This window comes from Miscanthus floridulus, chromosome 5 (genome assembly GCF_019320115.1).
Source record: "Miscanthus floridulus cultivar M001 chromosome 5, ASM1932011v1, whole genome shotgun sequence".
Taxonomy (NCBI): Eukaryota; Viridiplantae; Streptophyta; class Magnoliopsida; order Poales; family Poaceae; genus Miscanthus; species Miscanthus floridulus.
This window is the reverse complement of record NC_089584.1, coordinates 2,838,746-2,858,275: the sequence shown is the minus strand read 5'-3', so window position 1 is coordinate 2,858,275 and position 19,530 is coordinate 2,838,746. Positions and strand designations below refer to the sequence as shown.

At 45.5% G+C, this 19,530-nt stretch overlaps 1 protein-coding gene across 1 annotated transcript; it reads right to left on the bottom strand.

Annotated features, from left to right (window-relative positions):
• Nucleotides 1-3,698: 3,698 nt before the first annotated feature.
• LOC136449377 (aspartate--tRNA ligase 2, cytoplasmic-like) lies at nucleotides 3,699-10,422 on the bottom strand. The gene is made up of 10 exons (XM_066449394.1): nucleotides 9,683-10,422; nucleotides 9,200-9,310; nucleotides 8,941-9,054; nucleotides 6,065-6,355; nucleotides 5,883-5,993; nucleotides 5,737-5,790; nucleotides 5,247-5,326; nucleotides 5,055-5,170; nucleotides 4,204-4,318; nucleotides 3,699-4,081 (listed from the first exon to the last, which is right to left on the bottom strand). Exons 1-10 carry the CDS (start codon nucleotides 10,193-10,195, stop codon nucleotides 3,955-3,957), a joined length of 1,632 nt encoding a protein of 543 aa, XP_066305491.1. The 5' UTR covers nucleotides 10,196-10,422; the 3' UTR covers nucleotides 3,699-3,954.
• Nucleotides 10,423-19,530: the final 9,108 nt, after the last annotated feature.

Below are 19,530 nucleotides of genomic sequence, written 5' to 3'. Positions count from 1 at the left end.
TGAGAGGGATGGAGGACGAGGGAGAGGGAAGATGGCCACCGGATCTGAGCGTCGGAGAGGGAGCCGGACCTGGTCGTGCCCGCGAGGCTGCGCCGTAGCGCCGTGCCTGCGAGGCCGCGCAGCCGCACCGGGCCTCCACCGCGTGCCGACGGGAAAGGGCCATGCCGTGACCGCCCCTCGCGCCGCCGGGAGGGGCCCGCGATGTGGTCGTCGGGTCCGCTGAGGAAGAGAGAGAATGAGAGAGATGGAGTCGCTGTGGGAGAGGGAGTGAAGAGAGATGGGGGTTGAGCGAGAGTGGGGAGGGGGCGGCCTGGAGGAGGAGAGGAGAGAGAAGGGTGGTGGGGCCCACAGGGGCAAAATCGTCTTTTCACAGCGCAGTTAACGGTGGCCGGATGGAAAATGCAACGGGGTGTCATGTAAGAAATAAAAGTTGAACTCGATGTCAAATATGTAACGAAAATTCTTTGAGGACCAATAAAGGAACGGGTCATTTGTCTGATGTCAAATAAGGAATTCTCTCAGCCCACCAATGTGGAAAAGAAAAGGCGGCGAGGAAACTGCAGTGGGACGGCCCGACTGGGACGCGATACCGAGGAACTTTCGATTTTATTTTTTTCCCGTTCGCCGTTCGGCTTCCCGATTTTTTTTCTTACGGCCTTTTCTTACCACCTGTTCTTATTTTCTCTTTTTTCCACCGTTCGGTCCTGTTTTTTTCTCACCGCGTTAAAAATAAAATAACAAATACTCACTCTAATATTACGGGCCTTTCAACTCTTTTTAATAGACAAAGATTTCCGCTACCAAGTTGCTAATATAGTTTTGATTAGAATTAAAATTTGACTGGATCAAATAAAATTTTCCTGGATCAATTAATGGTTCAACTAATGAAAAGGTAAACTAAAACCTTAAGTAGTTTGTTATCTATTCTAGTCAAAATAAATGTGTCTCCAAACTATATGTGTCTATTAGCGTAGTCTTCGACGCTAGCTGCCACTGAAAATTGTTGGGGGAACGCTCTCGACGCGCCACCCCGCCCCTCCGTGGACTGAGGGTGGACCCTCGCACGCATGCTCCCTGTCACTGGACCCCCAATCACTAGCGCTACGCCGTGGCCGTGGTTATAGAGACCCTCGCGGCCTCGCTGGACTCGCACGGGGTCTTTGCTGCCAACAATGCTCTGGCGAGCAATGACTGTCTGGACTCCGTCAACGGGCCGACCTTGCACGGCTCCACCGGCCCTCTTGGCGTAAGGTACCTTGTCTTCCTGTTTTGCGGAGCCCAGGGCTGCTCGCGAAGAAAGCCGGCGAATGGAAACCTTTGGAGTCATGAGCAGACCTTCTACGCTGCCCCATGGACGCCGCTATAGAAGATGTCGAGGAGTGGTCCCCCATAACGGGAGACCTCAACGGCATTAAGTGGGTTGGCACTACGGTGATAAATGATGAATTAGTGGCTATTTATTCTTAAGTTCGTTGCTACTCCTCCAGTTACCCTTGTTTTTTATATGAATCAATCATACTTAGTGACGTTGGAGGTAAACAGGTATTTAGTTGTTGGTACATGATTCTAATTTCTAACCTAGCTCGTTTACTTTTGTCACCCAGCCTCGCCTGCTGGCCTCTCCCCGAGGGCGGCTGTGCGCAGAAACGCCAAATGGCACGGTTGCTGTAGCCTGGGGCCATATCACAGGCTCACACCATACTTGGAACAGAAAGACTAGCGCCCGGACGTCCGGATGGTTGCACGCATCCGGATGTCCACGCCTGCTCCACCCTGGTCTCTCGGGTTCACGCGCTGCCCGAGCCAGTTCCGCTTTAGACCGCTCCACTGCCCATGCCGCCCAAATGACTTAGCCTCGTCTTTTCCACACCGGCGCCTCGCCCGCCTCTTCCATATCGCTTCGCGCCCACCTCTTCCGCGCCGCTCACATGACTCCCCGCCTCTTCCACACCGGCGTTGCGCGGCTTGCGCCTCATCCCCACATTGACACCGCCATGGCTCCCGCACAAGCTATTTCTTCCTCAATCAACAATCTTATATCTAGATTTACTTTTGCAACACTCAGATGAAACAAATTGCAACATACTTCTGAAACAGATGAAACATTTAAAACATACATTTGCAACATAGCCATTGCAACATATGCAACGTTCAGATAAAACACTTGCAACATGCGTCTAAAACAGATGAAACATTTTGAACAAACTCTTGCAACATATGTATATAACCATTGCAATATGTGCAACATCTATATGAAACATCTGAAATACTCCAAACATGCTTTTTTGCAACATAGGGAAGGCCGGGACCGGTCGAATCCAGGCATCGGGGTGGAAGCCAGTGTGCGAGCGCCACTAGCACCAGCACCAGCACCAGTGGCGGCGCGCAAGCACTATCATCTTTAGCACCACTAGCACCGGCCTTGGCTCAGCTGGGTAGGCGGTGCGCGCGACGGGTGGGAGCAGGCTGCGCGGGCGACGGGAGGGAGAGGGTGAGGTGGCAGCAGCGAGCACGGAGTTGACAAGGACGCGCAGCGCGACCGGGCGACACAGGTTTAGACGCGCGGGGCACAGCCCACGTGAGCAACGCTGGTGGGTCGGTCCATCTGTCCGGACGACCACGGCGTGTCATTATCGTACTTGCAAAGTTGCAAGGTAGAAAAACCCGCGACCCGTCCAAAACAGACCAACGCAGTGGATTAATTTTGTCAGGAACCGGTGGAGTAACCCAAACCGGACCTAATCACGCGCAGGCGGCTTGGGTTGCAAACCCGGGTGAAACCGGAAAACCCAGCCCATATATGTCGGGAAGACCTCAGCCTATTGCGCTGGTTCGTATCGTTGCTGGTTCGTAAAGAAGTACTGCTGGCTGATTTATTGAGAGAAAAATATTGTTCCGGCTAAAAATTTACGATCGTTTACGACAAGCCACAGCCAAATGAACAGGCTAGGCCAAATCGGGTTTTCTTTTTCACATAAGCGTGTTTTGGAGTAGGCTATATAATAAAATTTGACAAATAACTAATCGGGTTTTTGTTTTCCATCCAAACTTTGACAAATAACTAATCAAAATTATATAATAAAATTATATAAATGTTTAGAACATAAACTCACATCATTTTACGTGGCTATGAGATAAAATTGGTTTTTAATAAAATTATATAAATGTTTAGAACATAAAACTCACATCATTTTACATGGCTATGAGATAATATTGATTTTTTTTATGAAATGGTAATATATTTAAGAGAAGTTAAAGGTCTATTTTGTTTGAATTCTCTTTGTTCTCAACAGAAGGTATGTTGCTACTCACAAAGAGGACAACATGATGGATTTTATCATTACACTTTATTACACTTCCCGGCAAATAAAGAAGAAAAAGAAAAAGGTATGAGCCTTCCCGGCAAATAAAGAACAAAAAGAAAAAGGGATGAACCTAGAATCAAGCCATCTAACGGACGACGAATTCACTCGTAGCACAATTCTTTCTTTCTTTCTTTTGGCGACTACTCGTAGCACAATTCTTCTTCACTATGCCGGGCAGAACTCCTGCCGGCTCTCCAAAAACAAAAACAAAAAAACTCACTCGTTTAGTCTTAGGAACTGAAGCCCTTGGTATATACCAACAATCAGGCCTGAGCACAAAGAACTGAGCAATACTTGCACTTAACAACAATCAGACCAGAGCAATACGTGAGGTGGGAAGAAAAGCCCAAAAGGATCGTATTGTTGTTGGTTTCAGCAATCTAATAGATACAAGTAGCTTTGTGAATTTATTGTTGTTGGTTTCAGCAATCTAATAGATACAAGTAGCTTTGTGAATTTAACAGGAACTCTGAACTGCAGCAACCGGGTTCAGTAGCTGAGATTGCAAGTTAACGATGATGGTAAGAACATCGGAACAACCCGTACGCTTAGTGACACCACTTGCAGGCTCAGGCTTGGAATCAGGAAATTACGGCACAAGCCTCTGCGGGTCGCGGGGGAACATTGAGGTCTTCCTGATGTTGTTTAGGGCGCAGAACAGCATCACGACCCTCTCCAAGCCCACCCCGAAACCACCGTGTGGAGGTACACCATAGCTACAATGGGCAGGGAAACATATATGTCAACATGAGTACCAAACAAAGGAGGCTAGGCGAGAAAGTGTACCCCAACTGATCAAGATTCAAGATTTTGAGCATGGTATAGGCAAGCAACATACCTGAAGGATTCAATGTAGGCCGAGATAGTGCTCACATCAATTCCACACTCTGTTGCACGCTTGGCCAACAGCTCAGGAGTGTGTATCCTTTGTGCTCCAGATATTATCTCCTCGCCTGTAACATCAGCGAAATTGGTTCAGCTCATTATTTGGATGTCCATGAGTTATATTTGAAGTTCAAAAGGACAAGCGCATTAGCTTTAATGAAACAAATACATTTGCTTAAGTGAAAGAAAATTCTAGAGGAAGCTTAAATTGCAGCATGTTGAAACAAAATTTCAATTATTTGACAATACTAACACTAATGTATTTGTTAGGAAATAGCTGAAAGTGAACGGATCATCCAGTGGGAAATGACTTCATCAAGGTCAAATTGCATTCCCAAGAGACAAACAGGAATAGAGGAGTCCAGCAACATGTTTTAAGTTCACTGAAGTAAACATAACAGCTAAGTATAACGGGAAGTACAACCCTAGCAGTAAGGGTGTAACGCTGAACAATAAAACAAGCTATTTATACAGCTCAAACCCAAAGGAGACAACCTAACTCTTAACAGTTTAGGAAGAACAAGTCCTGCCCATGCACATTTTATTATTATAAATAAAAAGCAATAGAGATACATTTATAGAACAAGAAAACATATAGTTTACTTTTACTGTTACAAATAGGAATCAGAAATCAAATTATTTCTTTATGCATATAATTGCATATAAAACACTACAGCAGTTAAAGAGGCATCGCATATACTTACAAAAGAAAAGGCTTGCCCAAATACACTTATTTACATGATCAAGAGGCATGCCAAATTACTACATGGCGTCAGAAACAACATTTACAATTGTAGTGCTTACCTCGAATGAAGACATCAAAAGAATTGGTGTAAGCTGGGTTGTCATAGCAAGGCATGGTGTAGAATGGACGTACAGCCAAAGGATATCGATACAAGATGAAAAAATCTGTGTTATACCTACAAATAACAAAGAAAGTTGTTATTATCAAAATATAAATTAGTGAAACATAATAGGGCTGTAGAGTTTACATACTTTTCCCTGACAAGCCGACCAAGTTTTTTCTCAGCTTCAGTATTGAGGTCACCCATAGGCTCAATTTCTGTTCCGGCTTCCTGTTGATTAGATAAATCAACAATGTATAGTCTGATTTTGCCTATAACAAAATTAGCAGTAGCAACTACTTCCACTGACTTAGATAAGTCCATTTGGACTTGCGTACACAAATTAAGGTGGGTGGAGAAAAGATCCAATTGCTGCTATCATTGCTATAGAAAAAGTAGTTAGCTTGTTTACTTCATTTATTATTAGGTGTATTTAAATAGGGGCAACACAGGGAAGTGGAGATAAAAAAAAGTTGCATTGGATTTGCTGATGGACCTGTATTTGGTTTGAGTCTGAGATGGCTATGGACTCATATTAGGGATCAGAGGAAATAGCAACTAGATTTATTTCATGATCATATATTTATATATGCTACACAGAGCAAGCCTAGACTATGCAAGAGACAGCTGCAAGTATGTACCTTCAACATTTCAACCCCTTCCTCATAAGTGAGCTTCAAGGTTTTGTCTAGATACTGCATAACATTGTTAGTGATCTGTCAATCTCTTGAGCTACAGAACCCAGAGAACTGCATAGTCAAATTACAAAACAAGCAAGAATTTTTACCTTCAGAGGTTCAAACGGATACTGCCTGTTTATTGTTTCGAGTTCTTTCTTGCAGTTTTCAGTCAAGTGTTTAAATATTGATACGAATAAGCCATCTATAATGTCACAGACCTGTGTAAAAAAATATAATTAACAATGACTGCTTCAGACAATTAAATAATGCATTCTTCTTACAATCTTACCTCAAAATAATGCTCCTTAATCTCCATTTCAGCATCAAGACCAACAAACTCACAGAGATGCCTGTGTGTGTTTGAATTTTCTGCTCTAAACACAGGGCCAACCTCAAATACTCGTTCAAAACCACCACAGATAGCCATTTGCTTGTACAACTGAGGAGACTGTGCTAAACAAGCAGGTTGACCATTGTAAAAAAGCTTGAATACAGCTGCACCTCCTTCACTAGATCCAGAAATCAATTTTGGGGTGTGGATCCCAACAAAGTCCTTTGACAACAAAAATTCTCTGAATTTCTGCACATGTTAAGCAAAAAAGAATGCATCAAAATAAGTAGAAAGAACAGTATATGTTAAAAATTAGATAATAAAAAAATCCATATGCTTGGCGCCTTGACACACCACTGATGTAAAATGGAGATATGAAAATGAAAACAGAAAACAGCTTTGAACAATAAACGACTCATGCTGAATGTTGAAAAGTGAAAACTACTGTGAACAATTAGACAGAATCACATTCCACTTGTTAGATAATGTACTACGATTAATGTTATTCCACTTGTTAGCATATGCCAAATTCAAGTCTGGCACCTAAGACACAACAGCCTTGTATAGAAGAAAATTATTCTGTTCTGGAAGTATGAAGGTTTTGCAGACTCAGTCGCTACACCTAAAAAATCTCGAGTGTTATCATCAGCGCGGTTAATCGCCCCACCCACCCCCGCCCCGTCACCCAGTAATCCCGTGCATCAACCAACAACGTATCTGGCCGGTTTGCTCGATACGGCCCAGCCCAATAACTGTGGATGCCACGTTAGGCCAACCCTTCTTTGTTCCCTTGAATGCTTGCGCCAACCAGACTCCTCTCGCAGCGCGGGCAGACAGTTCAGGGCCGGGATCCGAGAGCCCCGAGGCGGGCACTTCGTCGCCCTGGAGGCCGCGGGCGATGAGGTTCTGGTGCAGGACAACTTGCAGCGGGCCGTGCAAGCGACGCTGGTGCGGAGGGCGTGTGCTGATGCTAGATGATGTCCTGGCGGACAAGGTGGTGGTCCTGCTTCACCTCGCAGCCGCAGCAGCAACGCAAGGTGCAGGAACATATGCGATCGGTGGCAAGCACATCGGGCAGGTCTGCGTCTCCGTGGCCCGGAGCCATAACACCGGCCAAACGCCTACAATGACCACCTCAAGCTTGCACTCTGATTCCTTTTCGGAACAAGATTATAGGAATAGGATGAGTGGGATGTACGTACAGAGATGCCAGTAAAACATGTGCGTACTGACTACTGAATGAAAGACAAATGTCCTAAGATTTCAGTGCATCAATAACGGCATTCAGCTATTGCTACTATCCCAGGTCCTAAAGTCTACTGATGTCGTTTGATATGACTCGAAAGTCTGAAGATTAATGTTTAGTACACAACCTCAAGGTGCATGTGATCTCTCACCTAGAGATACGGGATTGTAATAGTTTCCACCATTATTTTATTTGCTTCTTTTTGCCAACCTTTGAAAAAAAATTCTTTGCTTCTTATTCAAGGCAAGTTCCCAAAAATTACAGCAGATAAAACAGTAAGAATGATAGCATGCTAACATTGTTTGGTAATAAAGCGGTCAGTTTAATCACTTTGCCGTGCATATTTGTGCAAGGGATAAAATACTCTGTATAAATTTTAGAGAACAGATGACAACGTGAAAACAATCTAACATGGTTTGGTGACTATGAACAGTAATTCGTTGATCTGAATAGATGACATACTATGCAGCCAAAGAGGACGTGATGACAAAGCCCCATTTGTCGATGCAAATCTGTTTGCATCTTAACATCTCAATAAGTATAATTGGTTTGCCATGGATTGATATACTATGATTGGTAAAATCGGAAAAAGTTCAAATGTTTAGTACCAACTTCTGTGGTAAAAAATGTTCAACTTTACCCTGTAGATTTTGTTTGTCAGATGAACTCAAAACTAGGTGTCATTGGTAAGAAAAAGCAATTGATCCAAAAAAAAGTCTAAAATATATAATTGCTAATGCTATGAACTGAGGTTACTACTTTTGCGTCTTTTCTTGCCAAAAAAAAAGGATAGAACTAACTATTTGCAACTTGAGGTTACCACAAAATATTTCAATGTTTTGGTCTCAGGTTACCATTACTTGTTTGCTACTTGACGCTGTTTAGTGCAGTTAATGAGATTGCTTATCCTCTCTCAATGCTCTTGTTAAATAGCCTGCTCCCATTAGCAGGGGCAGTGCTCCCAGGAGCTTGGTGTCCACGATGACGGCGTAGTCCCTGTTCTCGATGATTGAAAGGGCTGATAATGACCTCCCGGCACGAGGTGGAGCTAGGAATGCTCTGGTTTGCTGAAATTATATGCTCTGTTTTCAGCTTTCAATGGAATATATTTTTGAACAGCTATGTTTTTACCTTTTCTGTTTTCAGTGGAATATATTTGAACATTAAGGAGACGGGGGTTGCAAGGAGCTTTTGCACGTGTGTCCCTGTGCATTTGGAGTATTACACGTCTCAAACATCCAGATTTTATTAGTACCCAATTATCTAGCTTGGGGAAACAAAGCCATACAAGCATCTAGGTCTACCCGTAGGACAAAGGATGGAAGGAGTGTGCGATACTCTTGGCCTCTAGCTCTCACATTACACTCAAGTATTATATTCTAATAGTATAACATACATTTCAAACATAAATTATCATATGATTGTTTTTTCCCGTTGCAACACACGGGCATGATTCTAGTATAGTCACCAAACAAATAACAAAGCTAGTTAAAGCCTAAAACATAAATCATATAGCATGCTATCTCCTGCAGCACAATACATACATGAATGGTAACAGATTAGCGATAAAATAGTATGGAACACTCACGTTTTCAACTTGACACTGGATCCGGAATACGGCTTGATTAGAGGGTGTTCGTAGATCGATAGCTCTGTAGTTCAAGCGGGTATCTTGACCAACACGAACAAGCTTTTCTCCAGCCTTCAATCATAGGAATTAGGAATAGTCAATTTAAAGAACTTCAATATATGAATCTAAAATTCATAGGCAGAAAGGCTAAGCACAAAATTGAGTGCTTCCTTGAAACAGAATGCAAGGGAAATCACAGGATGTGCATAAGGCATACCAGTTCAGCCTTCTCAAAATCTGCCTCACTCCGAGCCGCGTCTTCAAGGTTAATTGGAAGGGTCGGGATAGCCCTATTGATGCAATAGATCTTCCTTAATTGAATCTCAACCTATAGATTACATCCAAAGCGACCACAGAGACAATCCATTCATTAGTTGAATATAGACAGTCACGGGATCGAAACAAACCATGTTTACAGAAGCATGCAGTAGATTGAAGCGTGAATTAGGCTACGTCAGCAAACCTAATTGATACTGACAACAATCCAACATGCATATGTACAAACAACATATTCATCCCATGTTAATTCATCAGCCTAGCCACTTCCAAAAAAATTTATCATCCTAGAGAAATCAGGAAATATACTGCTCACATGTATCGGATCAGTTGGTACCGGTTTTACTACTCGTGGTGATAAGAAATTACCATATCTGCGTGAAGCCATGAATGAATTACAAAGCAGGAGATAAGTCAGACGAACCTGCTGTGTGGTGGCCTTGAGGGGCTCCTTGGGGAGGGAGACAACGCCCTCAACGTCGACGATGGACTCCTTGCTGAGGGCGGTGGCGAAGCGCACCATCTGCGTGCTGACGCCGGCGTCGGCGCTAGCGACGAGCACGCACTGCACGGTGCTCATGCTCTGGCGCAGCACGACGAAAGCCATCTTCTTGCTGACAGGGCGGATTACCTGCGCGGCTCCGCGGATAAGCACGGAGCGGCCCGCAGCAGAGTCGTCGAGGTCGCCGATTTGGGACCACGAGCGGCCGGAGATGGCCTTTGACTGGATCTCCTCAACGGGGACATCGCCGTAGTTGGCAGCGAATGGGTCCTCGGGATCCGCCGGCTGCTGCTGGCGCTGCGCCGCCTTCTCAGCCTTCTCCGCCTTCCTGGCGTCCTTCTTCTGCTGCTTCTTGCTGAGGGTGGCGGCGGAAAGGTCAGCAGCTAGTTCCACTGCGGCGGCGGCAGAGGGGGCAGGTGGAGGCTCCGACGACATCGTGGCGACGACGAGAAGCGAGCAAGGCTAGCCTACGAACGAAGTGGTCTGGTCGATACAGCTACGGTGTGCGCCCTGCGGGGTGGAGGTACGGGCGACTGCGGGAGGGAGTACCGGCGGGCGGCGGAGCCGCGGAAGACGGCGCCCGGTGGCCGGCGGCTAGGGTTATGGAGTAACGGAGAGAAGGTCGGGGAGTCGGACGGGCGCCGTGCTTCGCTAGATGTCGTGCCTCTCTCCTGTCTATGTTGGGCCGGAAGACTACAGCATTTGGCCCAAATCTTAGAACTGGATCAGAAAATTACATAGAGAGAACTACCCGTGAGGCCCTTTAAAAAAGGTCCGGCTTCTTTCATGACCCTTTTTTTTTAACTCATCTACTAGTCCCGAAAACTAAGTTTAGATACCCATATGGCCTTTCCGTTAGTCTAGACACTTAGGGGCCGTTGGCTGGTCCTGGTTCAGACCAGCCAGCCAGGCTGGTTTCCCTTCTTAGTTTACTATTTATCAAATCAGTTAAACAGTATTTTTTCTCACAACAATTCAGCCGGAACAGTGTTTTTCAGTCAAGTTTTAGACCAGCAAACGGGACTTTAATGATGTTATTATAAGTGATACCCCTGGCAAAAAAATGATTAAAGTGTAGAATTCAGTCTGTTTTAGATTTGGAGCAATATTGCTTATGGTTTAAAGTTTTCATGATTGCATAATCTATACTATAAAGGAGTGAAGGAATTGAAAATATCGTTCACCCAAAATTTGTTTACCCACCCACCTTACATAAGAACCGTAAGATGAATTAAGCCTTTAGATCTAACGCTCCATATCATTCATCAGTGGACCACCTACCGATCTTACATCTTACGTGTTTCTACCGCATAAAACTCCTTCTGCGCCCTCCATCACGTAGGTTTTTTTGGTTATTTGGATTGGTACCATTACAATTCTCAGAACTTTGAGATGTACCATTAAAATTCATCTATTTTGAGATTTACCATTATAATTCAACGTTTCACTGAGTTTCGCCATTTTTTACGTCTTCCAGCTACTTGGGGCCACTGGCAGGCGTATGCGTACTGTTCGCCTTTCTGTATGGACGTATTTGCTGCCGTCCGAAGTTGAAAGAGCCTTGCGCTGCGCCCGTGGCCCCATCTCTTAGTCCATTCTCCTCCTCGCGCTTACTCTGTCTCTCACTCTCTCGTCCTCCCGATGCGGCAACAGCGGCGGAACCCTAACCCTAGCCGTCGGCGTCCTAAAGCCCACGCCCACGCCTGAGTCAACTGTCGTCGCCGCCCAACTCCACTGCCGTCCGTGCCCGAGCTGTCCTCCCGGATCCCGGACGATTGGAGCCTCTCCAGCGACCTCACGATGGTGTTCCATTAAGCGCAATGGCTGACCCCACGGACATGGAGTACGGCGAGGAGAGGTATGGATCCCCAACCTTCAATCTCTTGAGTCTGAGTAGCGATGCGAGTAGGTCGAGGAATTGCGCTGACCCTAGTGTATTTTATTTGCAAATTGTTTGTTTGCTGCTAGGGTTCGGTTGTTCTCCATAGAGATTAAAGTTGAAGGTTTATGTACTATAGACAGTAATGGTAGGAAAGCTTACACGAAGGGTAGTGTGATTAAATGGGATGTGGAGGTAGGATCGTTCACTTTTGAGTTGCTGATGCAAAGCTTGACCAATCAGAAATGGTCCCCCTACCTAGAGTCCTTGTGTGTGGTTCTTTGACAAAAGGATGTGTGAAGACGTCAGACTAGTTAATGACTTTCAGCTGAATGATGTGTTTTAAATGTATAAGGATCAGATGCATTGACAACTTGTTGTAGGAGTTTTTTAAAGAAAAGTTGCAGATGTTGATGAGTTTGCTACCCTAGAGCCTCTTTGTGTGCTTCCCCTGTTGAGCATGAGAATCCTATTCCAGATCCCAATAGGCATGAGAATCCTATTCTAGATCCTGCTGAGCAGCCAAATCCTCATGTTAGCCCTGCCTTAAGCCTACTGCTGAGCCAGATGAAGGACTAGAGTATCCTTTAGAGCCTGAACTAGAGCTTGATAGGGAGCCAGACATGTTTGATAATGAGGAGGAGTATGTGGGTGTCGATGATGAGGGAATGTACATGCCAGTACCTCCTCATCAGTACACTAACAATGCACAGGCTGCTAACAGTTCTCACCCACAACCATGTGCTAATGCTGATGCAAATGATTGTGGTGCTGCTGAAGGAGGTGTTCCTCTTGAGGCAAAGATTGATGATACAGATCCACATGAGGTCCATATGATTCATGATCCAGAAAACCCCAAGATTGTGAAAGGAGGGCTCTTTCCTGATATTGTTGCATTCAGGAAGGCAATTAGGCATCATGCAGTGAAGACAGGCTTTGCGTTTGCTGGTCTACAAACTGACCAGACTAGATTTATTGCCAAGTGTAAAGCAGAGGGATGTCCTTGGTGTATACATGCTTCTAGAAATTCTTATGGCGAGACAATAGAGGTAAATTTGTCATTACTGTTGGAGTTGTTTGTTTATTAAATTTGTTATTTATGCAACTAATGTCCTTTTGCATTTGTTTGTGTAGATCCAAAGGCTACCTTTTGAACACAACTGTCCTACCACAAAACTCAGAGAAGGGAAGATGGCTACCCAAGGTTGGTGTGCAGATAGGTTGGTAGACTAGCTGAAGAAGAATCCAACCAAAGGTGTAACTGACTGCAGGGACAAATTGAAGGGTGACTATGGCATTAAGTTGAAAAATTCCAAGGCATGGTCAGGTATGAAGGTAACTTTATAGCAGATCCATGGTAAATATGAGGAGAGTTTTCAGTTGCTTTTTAATTGGGGTGCTCAAATTGAGAAAGTATCTCCTGATAGCTTAGTAGAGATAGAGTTAGAGAAGATTGGCACCAAAAACAGATTCAAGAGGATGTTTGTTGCTCTTAGACCATGTGTGAATGGATTCTTATCTGGTTGCATACCTTTTATTGGGGTAGATGCTTCCTGTTTGCATGGTAAATACATGGGTCAGTTAGCTTCAGCTACTGGTGTGGATGGACACAATTGGTTATGCCATATAGCTTATGCAATTTTCGAGTCAAAAACTGAAGATAATTGGAAATGGTTTCTACAACAGCTGCATAAGGTTGTAGGGGATGTTCCAAATATGGTTATATGTATAGATGCATGTAAAGGACTAGAGACTATAGTGGGGTTGTCTTCCCACAAGTTGAAAATAGGGAGTGCATGAGGCATTTGTATCATAATTTTTTTAAGAAGTATTCTGGTGAGGTGTTCACTGATCACTTGTACCCTGTAGCTAGAAGCTACACACAAGGGTTGTTTCAGAGGCACATGAAGAAAATTTTTGAGTTTGCACCTAAAGCCATTGAGTACCTTGAGGAGCACCACAACAGGTCTGGTACAGGTGTGCATTTTTAGAAAACAGCAAGTGTGACTACTTGACAAATAGTGTTTCAGAGAGCTTCAATGCATAAATAAAGAAGTTCAAAGGTTTGCTACTACATGAATTAGTTGATAGAATCAGAGAGTTGATCATGGAGAAGAGATGCACTAGAAAGATGCTTGCTAGGCAGTGGACAGATGGAATACTCCCAAATGTGATGAAAGAGCTCAACTTGATCAGCAATATCCTCAAAGTGGTCAAGGTATTAGTTAGTGACGTTGATATTGCTAGAAGTGACCATCTTGGATGAGTGGAACAATTAGAAAAGACAAACCGTTGACTTGCAGAACCATAAATGCTCCTGTAGGGAGTGGCAGTTGACAGGAAAGCCCTGCAAACATGCTTTGGCATGGATCCTATCCAACAGAGGGGTGAAAATTAAAGATTTTGTTCATGAGTATTACTCAGTGGCTTGGTTTAAGGCAACCTATGAGGACAGAATTGAACTTATCCCGATATGTCACAATGGCCTATTGTGGAACTTGGATTCAAAGTGTATCCATCGTTGCTAGGCAGAGGAGCAGGAAGACCAAAGGTTCAAAGGCAAAGAGGTTGCTTGGAGAAAAGGGCATCCAAAAAGAAGGTCAAATGTAGGAGATGTGGAGATTTTGGCCACTTTTCAAAAACTTGCAAACAAGCAGAGATTGGAGAAGATGGTGAGAGAGTTCCACTAAGGAACAAGGCTAACAAAAGGTATGTTTCTGTGCACTAAATCTATCTCATTGTTTTTCACTTCACAATATATAATGTCACCTTTAAAATGTAGGAAAGAAGCTCCAATAGATGCAGCTGGTCCCTCCCAGGCCAAGAAATAGAAAGTTTAGAAGAAGAAGAAGGGCACACTAAAGAAGAAGAAGACACCCATCAAGAAGAAGCTCAAGAAGGCTATAGCCGACCCACCTACTACTGTTGTTAGTAGCCTTAGGAGGCTAGTCTATGAAGACTAGAGCTTGTCAGTAGCTTATGATATGCTTCTGTAATAAAAAGAGAACTTGTATGCTGCTACTGGTATGCTTTTATAAGATCAGCAGTTGAACCTTGTTGTTTGTGTAACCTTGTAGTTGGATTCCTGGAACCTTATAGTTAGAATGCTGGAACCTTATATGGTTGTGAACCTGGTATGCTGGAACCTTGTATGGTTGTAAGATCAGTAGTTGAACCTGGTATGATGCTACTGGTATGCTGTTATGTTGATTTAAGTGTTGAACCTTGATTTAAGTGTTAGAATCCGGGAACCTTGTAGTTGGGTTTAAGTGTTGAACTATGCTTGGTGCTGAGTCCTATGTTGAACAAAGCATTTGGTTCTTCTTTTTCTGGCATCCCTCTTTGCCACAGGTCACTTGTAGCAATAAGGTTCAAGCAGATCATTATCTGCTGAACAGGGAGTGTTAGTGCAGAAAGTGACCAACACGTAAATATTTATAGTTTTGTCGTACGTTGTGATCGGATGTGGCCTAGCACTCAATGACACAGGGTTTATACTAGTTCAGGCAACGTGCCCTATGTCCAGTTTGAGTCAGTCGGTGACTTTATTTCTAAGCCCAGGTGCTCGAAGTTTGTTATGGGGTTACAAACGGAAGGGAGAAAGATGGGGGTACAAGAGGTCCAATCGAACTCTGGTCTGAAGGGCCGAGAGTGACAGGAGCTCCATTATGTGCTAAGTGTTCGAGCGTGCACTCTGTGTAGCTTTAGAGTGTCTAAAGCTATAGAGCATGAATCAATGTAAGTGAACTGAGGGATCTATCTATTGGGAGAGAGCGTATCTCCTTTTATAGATGAAGGGGATGGCCTTATAAGCACGCGCAAGAGAGAGTATGCATGCTATTAAGTCTTGTTGCTCATGCTGTCGGGTACAAGATGATGGTAGGCATCTATAACACTATTGTTGTCACACGCATGTAGAAGATTTTACCGTATTCACCATGCATGGTAGATGACGGCACCCATAGCACTATTGATGTCCAGAGGCATGTGGGGGGAGCCTTACCGTATTTGTATGGTATGGGAGTTGATGGCGCCCACAACACTGTATGGCAAATATTAGTGCAACCGAGGTAGTTTAGGGATCGGGCAAGATGGAGTCGCGGATCTGATCGGTCGAGATGGAGTTTACGAATCCTAGCGTCAGACGTGCCGAGGTAGTTTAGGGATCGGGCGAGACGGAGTTTGTAGATCCTAGCGTCGGGTGCAGCAGAGGCAGTTTAGGGATCAGGCAAGATGGAGTTCACGGATCCTAGCGTCGAGCGCAACCGAGGTAGTTTAGGGATCGAGCGAGATGGAGTCACGGATCCTAGCATTGGGCATAGTTGAGATAGTTTAGGGATCGAGCGAGACAGAGTTCGCAGATCCTAGCGTCGGGCGTAACTAAGGTAGTTTAGGGATCAAGCGAGACAGACTCGTAGATCCTAGCGTCGGGTGCAGCTGAGATAGTTTAGGGATTGGGTGAGATAGAGTTTGTGGATCCTAGCGTCAGGCGCAGCCGAGGCAGTTTAAGGATTATGCGAGATGGAGTCACGGATCCTGGTGTCGGGCGCAGCCGAGGCAGTTTAGGGATCGGGCGAGACAGAGTTTGTGGATCCTAGCGTCGGGTGTAGCTGAGGCAGTTTAGGGATCAGGTGAGATGGGGTCATGGATCCTGGCATTGGATGCAACCGAGGTAGTTTAGGGATCGAGCGAGATAGGGTTCATGGATCCTGGCATCGGGCGTAGCCGAGGCGTTTAGGGATCAGGCAAGATAGAGTTCGTGGATCCTAGCGTCGGACGCAGCCGAGGCATTTGGGTGTCTTGAGCCCCTGAGCCCTGTTGGGCTTGGTAGGGGTTGGTTGAGTTTTGTATGTTACCCTGTCCATGGTTTCTCACAATCAGAGGGGCTGAGCTAACATCGCTTGCCTCGATGGCTCAAGTGATGCACTCGGTGAGCTCGCTAACCGGTACGTTCGAGTAAAATCTGGGTCCATCATTCGTGATAGGGTCGGCATAGCCCACATGTGACATTCCACTACTCCTTAACCTACAACCTGGCAGATGCTTGGGTCATTCTGGAGACCGATCCAGGTGGCCCGCTGGCCTCCCCTTGATGGAGATTCTATGGGTTTAGCTCGAGGTTAGGATCGAACAAGAAGGTTGAGATGACCCTATCTGCTTCGGGACAGACTAGGCTAGGGCCACTCAGGGCTCATCTGTGTTTTCTCCCCTAGCTCTATTTGACATGAGGCGGCCTCGAGCCCTTTATGGGCTAGCCTTCGAACCCAGGTCAGTCATTGCTCATGTTGAATGAGGCAACTGCCACTTCGTGATGCAACACAGAGCGTTATGATGCATTTAACATCACATGCGATGCCTCGGATGTATGGATGAATGAATGCATGTATAGATAAATGAATGATTATATAAAGAAATAGTGGGGGTTGGTAATGTTACCTTGATAACTCGAGTGATGGGGTTTGAGGAGCTCCAATTGGAAATGTCCGACCAGGATCCATGATCGTCATTCGTGATAGAGTCAGCATGGCTCACATGGGGTGTCCCTCTGCTCCTTACATGTCTCTTAGTGTTTGCTTGAGCTGTCTGATTGACTTAGGAAGCCCGATGGTCTCTCCTAGGCAGAGATCCCGTAGTTGGGCCTTTCGAAGTCCCGCCTGGGAAGGCAAAGGGCTGCCAGCGCATGGTGGCGCTTTGTTTCTTGCACCTGGCATGCAGTAGTGGTGGGCCATACCTAGGCCATGTTCCGTCTGACCAAGCAGGGTGCATCCCATCGGGCAGGGTGCATCTCGTTGTTTCCTATCCACATTGAATGGGGGAAGGGAGAGGGTTTCTCACCCCAATCCTTTCACCTTTCCTCAACTGCTCCGCTTCTTCTTTAAATAGGGGAAGGGAGAGGAAAAGGAGAACTCACAAACCTGTTCATGATTTTGAAGCGCGATGTCAAGCTAGAGGTCATCCAACATAGATGAGGTGGTGCTGACCACCTTCGCCGAGGAGGGGCTGCTTCCGCCGAAGGAGGTGTCACACTTGAGGGTACTGCACATCATCGGCTTCATCACTGTCTGCGAGGCTTTCGTCGGGATGGAGCCGCACATGGACTCCTTTCGACGAATCTTCTCTAGGCAAGTTTTGTCAGAGGGGAAACCACCCAGGACTTTGCTGGTGGGGGGTTTCACCCTTGTAGCCACTTAGGTTGGCCAGTTCATCAAGTTTGATGAGGCATCCTTCAGCCATGGCGACCATACTTCGGCGGGTAGCGTCTCTATCCAGGAGCTGCCTCGACTGCATGAGAAAGCCCAAAGCTCTATGTTCTTCTACTGAGCATCTATGGGTGCGACACCCTTGAGGTACCCGTTGTGCTCATCGAAGTCAAGGGAGCAGAACTAAGCGGGGCCCTTGCGGTGGTGGTTATGTCCGACGGCATGTGTCATGACCTTACCTTTGGCATCAGCCGATGCTGCTGAGCGGCCACAATAGCATTTGGAGTAGAAGTAGTCAGCAAATGTAACTATTAAGTTCATGGGGGAGCCCCTATGTGAACAATTTTTGTATCAATGAATACATTAGTTCTACTTTGTGATAGAATCACTATCCGTTCCATGTTTTTTATCCTAGCATAGCTTTATTTTTATCCTTTCTTTTTTGCACCTGCCCGTTCATTCTATAGGTAGCAACTTTAAGAACATGGGCATGGCCTATGAGGCTCGGCTGCTCGTAATCATAGGTCGTGGCGGGGTGCACTCGGCCGGGAGTAAAAACAAAGTCACGTAGGGTAATCAAAGGAATGGAATGCCCTTTCGCTCGAGCAACGCCCCTTTGTTTGGGCGGAAAGTTTTTACCATATGATAGTTAAAAAGAGAGGTAGTATTTAGTATTGTACCCTCATGGAGTCCTCGAGTGACCCAGGCTGAAAGTATTCAGGCTGGGTGCTTTATAGGAGCAAGTGTTGAATAAAAGCGGTAAAACCGAATTTAGGGAAAAAATGACATAGTTGTTCAATGTTCCAAGTGTTGGTGAGAACATTTCCATTGTCGTCCTTCAGTCGATAGGTGCCCGGTCAGATCACTTTGGTCACCGTATAGGGGTCTTCCCATGGTAGAGAGAGTTTGTGTTTCTCCTTCGTTAATTGGGTCCTTCGGAGTATGAGATCACTGACTTCGAGGATCCTTCCCTTGATCTTCCTTTTGTGGTACCTGCAGAGAGTTTGTTGGTAGCAAGCGAAGCGGATGATGGTCATCTCACGGGCCTCCTCGAGCAGGTCAATTGCGTCTTGCTGAGCCTCTGTGGCTCGATCACGGTCAAAAGCCTTCACACTTGGGGCACCATGGTCGAGGTCGGAGGGCAGCATTGCTTTAGCTCCATAGGCCAGGAAAAGGGGGTGAACCCTATGGATCGGTTCAGGGTCATTCTGAGGCTCTAGAGGATCACTAGGACCTCTACAACCCATCGCCTGACATACTTGTTGAGTCGGTCGAAGATGCGTGGCTTAAGTCCTTGGAGAACCATGTCATTGGCACCTCGACCTAACCGTTAGTACGTGGATGTTCGACCGAGGCCCAGTCGATCCTGATGCCATATCAATCACTAAAGTCTAGGAACTTCTTCCCGATGAAGTTAGCCCCGTGGTCAGTGATGATACAGTTCAGAACGCCAAACCGATAGATGACGTCGAGGAAGAATTTGACCGCCTCTTCTGTATGGATGTTAGTGATGGGCTTGGCCTCTATCCATTCAGTGAACTTGTCTACTGCTATGAGCAGGTGAGTGAAGCTACCCGAGCTCTTTTTGAGGGGTCCTACCATGTTAAGGCCCTAGACCATGAATGGTCAGGTGATGGGGATGGTTTGAAGCTCTTGTGTCGGCAAATGAGTTTGTCGAGCGTGGAATTAGC